This window comes from Ixodes scapularis, unplaced genomic scaffold (assembly GCF_016920785.2).
Source record: "Ixodes scapularis isolate PalLabHiFi unplaced genomic scaffold, ASM1692078v2 PGA_scaffold1__304_contigs__length_218370807, whole genome shotgun sequence".
NCBI classification, from domain to species: Eukaryota; Metazoa; Arthropoda; class Arachnida; order Ixodida; family Ixodidae; genus Ixodes; species Ixodes scapularis.
In genome coordinates, this window is record NW_024609846.1 from 47,411,803 (window position 1) to 47,425,319 (window position 13,517).

The 13,517-nt window shown below is 43.6% G+C and overlaps 1 protein-coding gene across 1 annotated transcript in view; it reads right to left on the bottom strand.

The window, feature by feature from the left end:
* Positions 1-12,058: 12,058 nt before the first annotated feature.
* The window catches only part of LOC121836060 (TNF receptor-associated factor 6-like), a 57,113-nt gene continuing 55,654 nt past the window's right edge, over positions 12,059-13,517 (bottom strand). Inside the window, exon 3 of the mRNA XM_042290711.1 lies at positions 12,059-13,252. Coding sequence (XP_042146645.1) covers positions 12,158-13,252 — 1,095 coding nt within the window. The 3' untranslated portion in view covers positions 12,059-12,157. The remainder of the gene's footprint in view (positions 13,253-13,517) is intronic.

The following is a 13,517-nucleotide window of genomic DNA, read 5'->3' on the forward strand; positions in this document are numbered from 1 at the left end:
TATTCTTGAGAACACACGACAACGAGGCCCGCATTTTTTTTCTAAAGTATTAAGACTGAAATTACGCATGTATTCCCCCCCCCTTTTTTTTTATTTATTTTGTTCTAATAATTAGAATTACTTTACCAAGCTCAATGGCAAGGCTGTGAAATTTACAAAGTAAGCTAGACAAACTCCATAGGATGATATCCTAGGCTCACATTTTCTAAGTAAAATTTAATTTTCTACAATGACTTAACATGGTGGCTATACACAGAATTAATTAAGACATATGGTAAAATTTCTGCAGAAGTAGCAGGGACAAAAGCACACAGTGCTTGTGTCTTGTGCTTTCTTTATCACTGATATTCTTTGTCATAACCTCCATGTGTGATGCTTTCTTTTTTCTTTTTTTCTTACTATCAGTTTTTATATTTGTCAAACATGCTGAAACATGAAACGGTAGAGATCTTCAAGTAATGGAGTAATGGAGAATTTGAATAATCAAATCAGTTTGTAAAAGCATTCAGTATGCTCATTAGTGACATAAGGTATAATGTTACGAAAAAATTGAGCGTAGCAATTGTCGATGAAGTGGGTCATGACCCTGAGGCCCTAACATACTTACAGCCTGGAAGGTGGGACTCCGAGGTTAATGGGAGTATAGCCATTTTTTTCATCCTGACATTGCCTGCTCAGCTATTTGTTCTTCCGTCAGAGCCCAGTATAAATATGGCAAAAACAATTTCTTAGCAATGGCTCAAATCCCGTCAATAAGTGAAAATGCATAGGCATCAGATATTATTATTGAAATAGTGTAGTGGGGTTTACAAACAATGTCATTGCCACACCGGGGGGGGCGTCATAATAGAAACCCAGCTCAGAGTAAATGTCGTTATTAATTCCATTAGAAGACAAATATTTAGAGACTCCATGCCATTGGCAATCTTATGAGTGGTGTAGCTGTTAATGGTCAGTATTCATGACCTTCCTAGCTCCCTCAGTCATTATTTCAAGAAAGGTTCACCAGTTAGTGACTGTAAAAGAGTTTATGGTTTTCGAGCATTGGAACACATTTGAAATATATCAATTGTATTCATATTTTATTGATCCCTGTTGCTGCCCTGTTATTGTTATTATGCAATTATTGGGAGACAGGTCCCAGCAATGCAGAAAGAGGGTGCACTAGCCTCATGTCACAAATGCTACTTTTATCCGAGAAAGGTATGATGGACGAAAATCATCAACTTGGCTACCATTTATAAGTTTTGCGTGTTTCTATAGTTGATTCTAATTACGTTGTATACTAGGTAAGAAAAAGAAGAACATTATAATATTGCCGCGCGCATGGTCACGGACGTTTTTAAGGTTCTCGTTTATTCTCGCTCTGGACATAGCTTCTATCGTTTATCCCTGCTTTTTGTTGTTCTAAAAAGCGCGTGTTCATTCTCGCCCCGAGCGCTCTACCGCTCGAACCTTCTCCGCCGAATCTTCGAGATAGTGACTCACTCTAGATAAGAGGCCGCCCGCGACCTTGTCGAGTCAGTCTCGCCCCAGCGCTCGATCCTGCGATTTCGCCTACATCGACGACCGCGACGCTCTGCGGTTTTCTTCTCTTTCCTTTTTGTTTTGTGCACAAGTTCGCCCCATTAAACTTTTGGTTTCTTCAGTTATCATCGCCTCATCAATTGTCATTTGTGACAATATATATAGCAGAATGAAACAAAATTTGAGGCCACAGCAATAATTACACTCACTATGTAAATGTCAACTAAAAGTCAAAAACTTTGCCTTGTTCATCACTGCATTACCTATTAAACACTGTCACATGGTTAAAGATATGCCTGACTGTAACCGTCGCATTCAACATACTCGGGAAAGCCAAATCTTCAATGAGGTGACAAGAAGCAAAGATGCAGAACTCAGTTCTTGTAGAGCACCAAACATGTTTCCACTTTACAAAAATTATATATATATTGTTCGGCAAAACATTTTTTGGTCACAGTTGGAACATTTCACCTATCGCGAACTTTAGAAATTGTTTGTATTTAAGAAATAAATGTGGAAATTACCATTGAAAACCAGCTATTGAGTGTACCGACGGCCCTTCTTACTGTTAAAATTAAAAGTTCTGAACCCTTGGCCCTTTTTTTGTCTATAAGTATATTATTCGACTGTGTTTGTGATTATATATTTTACAAGTAGTACATTTCATACTATTTACTTCTTATTTTGATGTGTTGAGACGACAACTGAAAAGTGTGAGCAGCGAGGTGAGAAATGAGGGATATGTTCTTATTATTACTATTATTTTTCACAACATTGCACTTGCATTTGGTAAGAAATAAAGGTACTGAATAAGTTGTGAGGTCAGTTGGCTATAAAAAGGTACAGCCACTCTCCACTTTAGCTGCAAGGGGGTACAGTCTCCAAGGATCAAAATCACCGAACTTCAACAGCACTCACGCCTCACAAGTGGTGCATTATTCATTTTACACTTACTAAGTGTTTCACCCGTTGACAGCCATGACCTTCCTGATATAAAATGTGGGCTGCACATGCCCTCACAACAGGACAGAAACAACTTTTACATGCCAAGATATGCAAGTGAAAGTCTCATATTCAATTGCCCTAATATTTTTTTCATAAAAAAGGTGAACTTAATATACTTTTTCAATAAATCGACCTTGTCACTGCAAGTGGAAACTAAGGATTTTTTAGGGTCATGTTTGTAGATTCCAGCTAAGAAAAAAAGATACATCTAATGGCCATGCAAGAACAGGCTTACATGCCTAGAAGTTTTTGGGTTCAAAATGTGCGTACTCTCCTTACAACAGATTGGTCTAATACCGGGGTGGCCAGACAGACATAAACAAAGAGAAATAAAAAGAGAACCATTTAATTAAAGAGTCACTGTGAAAAGGGGACGTGTGAGTTTTGTTTTATTAGGCAAATTTTATGAGGAGACCACCATGAGGAATCGTCACGAGGAACTGTCACGAAGGAATGACATTGCGTAATGTGATGAGATCATGTGACTCCGTGACGCTGAATCCCAGCTTGACGTCATCTGACGTCCCATTCATGTGACCTTATGATACCATGTGACATCTCACACACACCTAGCTTGTGCCCAACTCATTGAGAACAGGGATTATGTGCTCTGCAGTCGTTATAAGCATGATCAGGCTGGTGTTATTTTCTTTTTCTTTTCTTTCAGCTCAGTTGGCGGCCACAACGAATTGCACTCATAAAGCGACTGCTCATTAAGTAACTTCATTGTGCATCCCCATTCGTGAAATAAGCACCATAAAGTTTAGATATATGTTGGTGGGAATTGAGTAGCTCAGTTAGGTTTTTGTACGTCAGGGTCGCATGTTATTGTAATTTTACCTCCTCCATTGCTGAAAAGAGTGCCTCACGGCAGTATAGGCATGTTGGCACAAGTCTGCCAAAACGAAAACTGTTTTATCTCATAGCTTTTTTCTTTCTTACCTGAGCGTGCTTACCAGGAAGTTGTGAGCAACACTTGGGACCTGAGACAGCCGCATCCGGTTGCGAGGCGCAGTTTAGCCACTCCTGGCCTATTATTATGCATTGAAAATCTTCCATTCTTATTGTCATCCCAATCAGTGATATTCTTTTTTGAGTTTGAACTGATGTTATGTATATTGTGCCGCTGAGCAGGAATCTGTGATTTATCTGAGGAAAAAAGTGGGACCAAAGCACAAATACAAAGCTTATCATTTTTGTTCTCATAAAAATAAAATAATTTTTAGCTTTTCTAGCTTCAATTGACAGTTGGAAAAAGCAGGGCTACACTTTAGTACAATCAAAGGGTAGCTATGCCGTTAGTTTCCCCACACATCACCCCTGTATTGCAATAAAGTAAGCTCAACAAAGTCAAAAAAAAAAAAAAACTCTAAACAGCATTTTCTTGCTTTCTTTGCAAAATGAGGAGTTAGTTATCCTTATTTATCTACAACGAATAAGGGGCACTAACCAGACGGTTAGTGCCCCTTATGTTATCAAAAATGACAGTCTACAATGTAGAGATAGTAATGACATTAGTTTCCCCACAAAGCATCTCTGTATTGTAATGAAGTCCACTAAACAATATGATCAACATGAGCAGCTTTTCATCTTTCCACTTTTTGCTTATATCCAGGTAGATAGTGCCCAGGCACCTAAAACTACAACTTATAAAGTTAGTTCCTAAAGTATTTAGTGATTTTTATTGTCTTGTTTACCCGGGACGCAGCTCCGATCTCAATTGGCCGACAGTCAGACGGGACCCCTCTGCCCATGCGTGAACAATCACTTTACCTTTCGCCCATTCAGTCGGCAGCAAGATGCCATTGAATGAGGTGAAGCACTGTGTGATCATCAGATCTATTAACACTTAGTGAGCTGATCAGAAATCACATACCTTTATACTTCAATATTGTCACGAATGAAGAGGTAATGGAACAAAGAAAAACTGGGGAAGCTGAAATGTTTCTTGGGGCGAACTTGTGCCCCACCCCCCCCCCCCCCACCCCCCCCCCCCCCCCCCCAAAAAAAAAGAAAAAGAAAAAAAAAAAAGATAACAACAGAGCGTCGCGGACGTCGAAGGCGGGGAAGCAGCAGGATTGAACGCCGAGGCGAAACTGGCTTCGGATCGGCACGCGGAGCCCCTCGTGTACACGCGTTGGTATCTGGAACAATCGACCTAGAAATTTCAGCGACTATAACATTCGTACCTCGAAGAAGCAACAGAGCTCTCGAATGTACCAGGACATTAAATTGCAAGAATAAACCCCCAGGAATCGAACCTTGTCTCTTCGCGTGGGAAGCAAGCACGATAACCGTTAGGCCATGGCTGCGTTGCCTTGTTGGCCAGCTCCGCGCACGGCATTACTCCCCCCTTTAAAAAGTGCATCGCCCCGATGCAGCGCAAAACAAAACAAAGCACATAAAAAGAAACGGCAAACCAAGCAGTCTTTCGGCACACATAAGGTCCACAGTCCTATCGAGCGTATAGTACGGCTTTAGACGAAAGACGTGGAGGACTTCAGGGCATGGTGGGCGGCGTGATGATGTTCTTTCTGCGTCGGGCATCACCTCGTAGTTCAGCTCCCGAGGCGACGAAGTACCTTGTATGGTCCAAAGTACCGTTTCAGCAATTTCTCACTGAGGCCGCGGCGACGGATGGGCGTCCACACCGACACCCTGTCTACAAGCTGGAAGTGGACGTCCCTGCAACGAAGGTTGCAGAGGCCCGCGTCGACGCGTTGCTGGTATTGAATCAGGAATCGAGCGAGCTGATGGACGTCTTCGGCTCGTTGAGCAACCACCTGGGAGTCGTTGCTCTCACTGTCAGCTGGCTCATAGGACAGCATCGCGTCCAGCCTGGTCGTTACTTTCCGACCATGTACCAGCTGGAATGGTGTGAACTATTGGTCTCTTGAACCGCCGTATTGTAGGCGAACGTGACGTAGGGAAACACCTCGTCTCATGTCTTGTGCTCTACGTCGACGTACATAGAGATCATGTCGGCGATTGTCTTGTTGAGTCGCTCCGTCAGCCCGTTGGTCTGCGGGTGGTACGCAGTTGTACCACGATGGCTGGTGTGACTGAGTCGGAGGATTTCTTGGGTCAGGTGAGCCATGAACAATGATCCGCGATCTGTAATCAGAACTTGTGGAGCGCCGTGCCGATCGTTTCCTTGAAACTAAAGCAACTGTGCAGGCGCGAGCTTGTTCAATTCTGACATGGTAACCTAACAGCGGGGGAAAACGGACGGACAACAGAAAGCTTTGTGTAGTCCGTTACGTCTTCCCCCGCTCCTGGGTTGCCATATCATTTACTGTTGGTGGGTTCGACAAAATGCTATTACAGAATGATTACGCCAACATGCTGGTACTGTGGAAAAGTATACGAGGACGATCCCACATGGAAATATCGTAATTATAGCTCATAAGTAGCAAAACAGCTATAACCTTGTATGCTCGAACACAAAGGACGAACACGAAGAAGGGGACAAGGACGAGCGCATTTGTGTTCGCCCTCATTTTGCGCATACATGTTTACTCAGTTTCGTAAGCCAACTCGCCCAACAACACGTTTTGCTAGTATCGGGCAATGTTTCCGAGTTCGCCATTCTGTGCGGCAGAATGTGGTTCTACTATTGGGAAACATCAGGCGACAAAAGGTTAGCCGATATTTGTTGCCACAATGTGGCAAGTTCTCGGGAAACACGTTTAATTCGTACATGTTTACATGCTTGCTCAGGACATATCTCATGTAGTGATCGAAATCTACCGGTTTTCGCAATGTTCGCATAGGTGGACGGTTATGTCAGGTGTATAAGACTCTATTTTTTTCTGAATTTGGTCCCTGCGTTGTATACAACCGTACGAATCATACGCGTATCTTTTGTGGTTGTAAGTACGGCATTTATCTGTGCAAGGTGTAGGCTTTGTCAACGTTAACAACAAAATAGGAACGGCAGAGCCCCCACCAAGGGCCCGCTCTTTTGGCGGTCCGAAGGCGCTTCGATGCGCTGCAGCATAGGTCCGCGGCTGAAGCGACTCTGCTGATCGTACAAAGAGGAGCCGCTTTTACAACGGTGCGCGACTCATACACCGCAAATTAAAATAGTTTCACGCGAACACTTTGTTAAAAACAAAAAAATAATTGGAATGCCGTATGCGTCCACAGACGTACCATGTATACATGAGATCGTGGGACCTGCAAAGCCAGGAGTTGAGATAAGACAGGCGCATACCACGCCTCACTGCGAAGTGAAAAACACTCAAAGCGGTCGATATCTTTTGGCTGATGGTGCCCTGACACCGTTCCTGTAGTTTTGTTTGAGACCGGAGATGTGACAACAACAAAAAAAGTCAGATGATTCGATTGGTAGTTCTGATATTTCTCCGCCTCGTTACTTACGTCTGTTCGTTTGTTTTTTTTTTGTTTTTATTTTGCCGCTACATGTTTTTGTTTTGCAAACAAAAAAATCAGACTTCCCTTGATCATTCTTAGAGACCAGGGGAATAGAAAAATTGTCATCCGTGTATTATGCGCGCGTTGCGATTTGCCATGCTCGATAGTGGAAAGCTTTGGGTGGTTTCAGATGCGCGCCATAGACCACACACTTTTGTGCTCTCCCGGTTTATCGGAATTATCGAGACAAGTTTAAATTTCTTGGGGTAGCGTGTGTCACGAAAATGTCTTAATGGAAAGTTTTCGTGAGTTCTGCTTCTTTTGTGGGTGAATGTAAGGGCCTGAATTCTAAGCACACTTGGATTCTTAGAAGCCGCTCATATGGAAACTAAAGTAATCGGAAAGAGAGGAGGTTTATCGCGCTCTTTGATCTATCAATTTAAATTTGTCTGTAGCACTGACGCCATACGCCCGCTCCGCTACCATGTGTCATGATCAGTCTTGGGTAGTAACGCGTTACTAGTAACGCGTTACTGTAACTTCGTTACTTTTTTGGTAACTTGTAACTGTAACGAGTTACTTTTTAAAAATGTAACTTGTAACTGTAGTTCTATTACTGTTTCTGAGGTAACGATGAAAGTAACGACGTTACTTTCTCGTTACTTTCCAGTTTTTTTATAAATAATATACCACTGAACGAGTACAATTTAAAATTATTTGCGCTTTCCAAATTGTCTCTTCCGACATTTCGAGTGTCAAGTTATTTTTGCACAAACTTGTGAATACGTTCTTTCTCGCGAGTCACGACCCGAATATAGCCACGTGTAGATTTTATGAAAAAAATATCTTTACGCACGCTCTTGTACTTTGTGACTGAACAATGGACTTCTTCCAAAACCGACGCGCCCCATCGCGGCGAAATACCACGCAGTGCACTCTGGGAACTAGTTGGCCACTCAGTTTCGGTTTCGACTGAGCAGATTCATCTCATGCTATAACGCCGCGAACGAACGCGCTGCTTGCGTTTTCGATTATCTGACTTTTTTACGAATGTGCAATACGCTCATTCTCGAGCGATACAAAACGAAGGCCGGGGCACTTTCCTTGGTTCCCGAAACACCGGATATTATGAGTGCGTATGCAAACGTAGTAAGACGTGGCTTAGTCACCTCACCTTTTTGTTCAATTTCAATAATCCAGTCTGGTACCAGTGAACTACAAGTGAAATTCGGTCACCCGGAGCACCTGGAGCATTACACGTATTTTGTTTGCCAAACGTCCGCTTCTTGTTACTTCATTGGGCGAAAAGCAAGCCGCATCCTCACAGGAGTATCAAAGTTGAGCCCAGCGTTGACGCATGAACGTTTAAGGAAACGCAATAAATTCGACCGCACTACTCTACCAAAGTTACTATGATGTCTTCCTCGTGTCATCATTTATCTCCCACTCAAATTTTATGCTGATAGAAGATTAAGTTTTCACAAACGTTGAGATCGGCTAGCTACGACGGAGGCCCTAACAAGCCCCCTATACTCCTCGCTAAGCCTTTTTGGACGAGCTTTTACTGACGCCCAAGATCTGTGTCTGAACGGTGTGTCTGAAATTATCGCGGCATACTCAGGCAGGAAGAAAGCAAACGCATAACAAATATTATGGCCATTAGCAACCGTCAAATGCACTTTGAATAATTTCGTTCGCTTGGCGCATGCCGCATAGGAGTTCATGCCCGTCCGGCGTACTTCTGGCGAATGGTGCAACATTTTTCACACAAGTGCTCGACTTTTGCTTTCTTAAAACGGTTTGTATGTGCGAATGTGCCTATACGATTGCAGGATAAGTTTACGCGCATACGCGATGTTGAATATTAGTAAAATGCAAGTGGGTGGGGACTTCGCTTCGTGCAGTGCTGCGGGTCAGTACAGGTAAGAGATAAGAAGTGTTATAATTGAGCATTTCAATGGCGCCTCCGAGTTTTACCTCGCGTACTCGGGCGTATTAAGAAAACAGTAATTGCAAAAAGTAATATTTCGTCTATGGACGGACGAAACAAACAAAGCTCCTGATTAACAACACTAATGTAAAGGCGCGATCTCGATGTATGCATACTTATTGGTTACTACACTTTGTTGATTCGTAAATAAGCAAGATCCCCAAGCTTCGCAGCGTCGACATTACCAGCACTGGCTCGTTCACATACCTCGAAACGCTAACAGAAATGCTCAAGTACAAAAATACAACAAACATGTGTTAAGACAAGCTATACGTCTCGGGCTTGTGCTAAAGCTTCGAGGTCTGGCCATTTAGGTTAGTTTAGAGACCACAAATGACGCTCTCGGGACCAGAAAACAATCTCTTGTCGACGTGTCGATCGAAACCGAAACCATGCCACCCTCCTCCCTGGCCAACTAGTTCCCAGAGTGCAACGCGCGCCGTGTTGCATGCAGGGCTTTATGGAAGTAGTCTATTTCATCATAGTATCTTGAAGCCCTATCTCTGTTGCGTTTTTTTTTTTTTTTCTGCGCAAACGCTTTTAATCGTGTGAATTAACCGTGAAACAACAATACACGCGAAGGACACTGCGAATTTTTTGTATTTTGATTTGCGGAACTACTCCGGCGTAGTGTCAGCAGTCGAGGCAAAAGTTACTATTGTTTACGCGGGGTTTGTTTCTGGCTCGCCGGGTACAAACTGAAATATGTCCAGGGACTCCATGAACCCAGCGCAACCATCAACGAGCCAGCAATATGCCTGTGCTGCCAAGGATATGAATGTTGATGACAACAAAGAAGGACTACCGTGGCCGCCGTACAGAGAGTATTTTGCTGTGGCGTAGGCGGTTACTAACAACTTCACAGCAGGAAACGACATTCTATTGCCTCAACGTCTGCCCGGCAATCTAAAGCCTGTTCCTGCGACACAACACAGCAGTCCCATCCAGCGCGCCAGATGAGCGGCTGTTCAACAAGGGCAGGGACGTGTTCCTTATCAAACAAGGGAAACTTAGACACTAATTTCGAGAAGCAACTGCTGCTAAGTTACAATATAAAGTAAGAAGCATACTTTTTAATTTTATGCAATAGAACTTGGTGAAAAGCGTTTTCTAGTTTTTCCTAAATTTTTTTTTTGTTATACAAAAGTAACTGAAAAGTAACGTCGTTACTTCTTAAAAGTAACTGTAACTGTAACGAGTTACTCTTTTGTTGCGGTAACTGTAACGGTAACATCACTACTTTTTTCTGAAAGTAACTGTAACTGTAACGAATTACTTTTTAAAAGTAACTTACCCAAGACTGGTCATGATTACCTCCCGTGATGTCGTGAGTCCACGGGGAAAGCTACGCCTCGTCGGGAATCGGCTGCGTGCGCCGACGGTTGGCTGCGGACTACACCTCGTTTCACCCTAAGTCCAGACGCTGCCGACGCTACGAGCTGATGGGACGAATCAGAGAGCGTGAAAACAGCACCACGTCTTATTCCTGAACGGGTTCTATAATCGCGGAACCAATGATAAAGAGAAAATTTATGGTGATCCGTGCTTTTGAGGTTGATTCCTTTGTACTATTAGCACCTCGCATCGGTCGCATCGGATCTTAAGCTGAAACGAAGTACGAGTATAATGGACTAATCATCATTCACCGCCGACATGCGCCTGCTCTGTTAGAAAGAATCGTTTAAGTACAGACGCTTTAAACACGCCCAAGTTTACAGCCGCCATTGCTTATCGTCGCTTGTCTATACCGAGCCAGTAAAAAGGACGTAGACAAGCCTCCAGGGAGACCAATACTGGGCAGTTGGACACAATGGAATATAAAATGGAAATAACCTATCCTGTTGTGGTAACGATGAAGTGAAGTAAACGAAATGAGAAGAAGCAAACTGAAGGCCGGTTCTGGCTGTGCCCGTGCACAGCTTCTTAAAAGCGCCCATAGGCTTCTGCAAACGGGGCATCTGGGGACCGCCATGCCTCTGCTCGTGCGGGAAAGTGGGTGCAATTGGAAGCTTGCCAAAAGCTTTGTTCACGCGCACTCTGCAGATGCACGCACGCATGGACACTAGTCGGGCGCCGTGCTTGCAATTGTCTATTGGACAGATACATACTAACCTTTTTTCCACGTGTTTTACATTGCTGTTTAACTCAAGAGCGCACAACACGAGAGCGCCGACAGGAGCGCTCGAGACACCAGAGCGCCGCGACATGAGCGCGCAACGAGACCGCCTGTGCGCGCTCTGGAAAGTTTCGAGAATTCTATTCGCGTTTATAGAGCTACCCAAGTGGTCACTGCTCAATCAAGAATGCAACGTTCATTGGGTCGAGCTCTGCGGGTTCATCAGAATTCTTGGGACAGTCCTTAATGCGAATTCGGGCCAGTGCTTTTTGCATCTTTTTCTTTACTCGTTTGCCTCCCCCTTTCCCTTTCACTCTTGCGACTTCCCTTCCAGCTCACTCCGTGTCGGTTTTGTGACGCCTCTGCCCGCCACTGCAAAGGTTTGCCGACCTCTGCCTTAAACAATGTTATCTAGAGAGGGGAGAGATACAGGGTGCTACGTCGAAATCTACGTAGCAGACGGCTAGAGGGGGATATCCGCCACCCGCGCACTCGCAAATGTTCCTTTTAATGAAATACCGAGCTCAGCATAAAACAAGAAAACAACGAATTTCGTAATATATGTGACGTAGGCAGCGCAGTGTTCGATGAGAGGCTTGTTGCCCGCCAAAGTAGCAGAATCCGTTGAATTGGTGCACGCCGTAGATTTTTGACAAGTTTAATACAGATTTAGAGAGAGTTACATCCTAATATGGCAGTTGCGGCATTCCTCGGCCTCACTAAGGAAAGTGCATACTTAAAAAAAAAATATCTACAATTGAGCGGAGTTTTATGTTAATATACAACATGCAATAATGTACTCGCTCCGGCTTCGTTTGGATGCCGGCTTACTGTGGCAGCCTGTCGTGAAGAGAAGTCCCATATTTTATGTTATACTTGTAGCTGCGATGAGATTATCAGTGCTAGTTACAGTGCGCACAAAAGGAATTCCTGTTTCCTGCAGGTAAATACACCAAAAGGGGCGTGTCGCGTACTCGGGACGCGTTTTTTTTTTTTTTTTTTTTTTTTTTTTGACGAACGAGGAGAATGAGTCGTTCCATCCGTTTTATGTTTATTTGGATCAGGTAAGCGATTTTTTTCCAGGCAGCAGAACATTTTTTGCTCCCCTCGATAATAAATCATTAACCTACCGGAAAAGAACATTACGGCTCAAATTGGAGAAAGCAGTGCAGCGAATCCCCAATAACAAACCCTTCGCATTCGAGCTCGTCAGCGGTACTCCAAGTCACTGTTCGTAAGCCAACATTACCGCCTTGTTTTGGCATCTGGAAGCTCGCCTTGTCCGAATGTTTACTTGCATCGACTTGAAGAATTTTTCTTTTTGCTTTGTCTTTGGGATGAATGACACCGAGCGTGTAAGTCTTGCTGAAGGGCCATTCCAGCTTTGAATCGTTGACACCTGGATGGATACATATAAACAACTTTAAAAGCGTCTGCCCCAGTAATCCTTCCAACCGAATACGGATGCACACATTATAGCCACATACATAATGTATGGGGCTGTCAATGTTCGTAAGCTGTACGTCTGAAGCATTCTTTTTTAAGTCTTCCCAGCCTTTCAAGTACCAGTGAAAATCCTTGGCTCCGCAAAATCCAAGCACACAATTGGATATACTCTTCGTAACATTCATAAGTTCTACGTATTGTACACGTAACTCCTGAGCCAGGTGCGTCTTCACTGTGTCTTCAATGGCAAGTTTCAGTTCTTTCTTGGCTGCAGCAAAACCTTGAGTTCCGATTCTGACCAACTTCTTTGAAAGTCTCGACGATTGAGATTCCAACTGCTCTTTGGTGTTTCTGGCTGCTTCCCTCGCATCTTCCCGGGACTGTTCCACACTGGTGTGCAGACCGGAGAGATGGTCAGAGATCTTCAGCGTTGCGTCCTTCAGTTCCTTGTTTGTGTTTTTCTCCAACGTTCGGACTTCCTCAAGCCACTGGTTGAGGCTAGTCTGAAGACGAGAAAGATCCTCGGATATCTTGAGCATCTCTCTTTTCCGTTCACTGCTTGTAATTTCTAAATGATCATAGTTCACATTTATATAATACGGAATGGGCACGGGTGTAGTGGACGCAGAACTGCAGCCGTCTTTATAGTGACCCACGAGCTCAGTCCTTAGCACTGGTGATTGGCACCTGGGGCAAGGCACGACGTGAAAGGAGCACTGCTTGTAGTGATCCACGAGTCTGGAAGCTTGACCTATGAAGTCGCAACCATTGGGTGCATTGAAGCAGGCTACCTGCGAAAAAAAGAAACGAAAGAAAGGTTCAGCCTTTATATAATTATAACCTGAAAACGAAAAGACGGCACAACAAGCGAATATCCGAGTTGGAGACCGGAGGCAAATCTCCGAAAATATGTGAGTTGTTCACATTGATTATTTGAAACGATTAGGAAAATATATGTAAAAATATTTTTTTTTAAATAAATAAACGTTTAAAATTCTTTTTTTTAAATTAAATATGACTGGGCTATAGAGAGGGTGGCGTGTTTTCAAACAAATC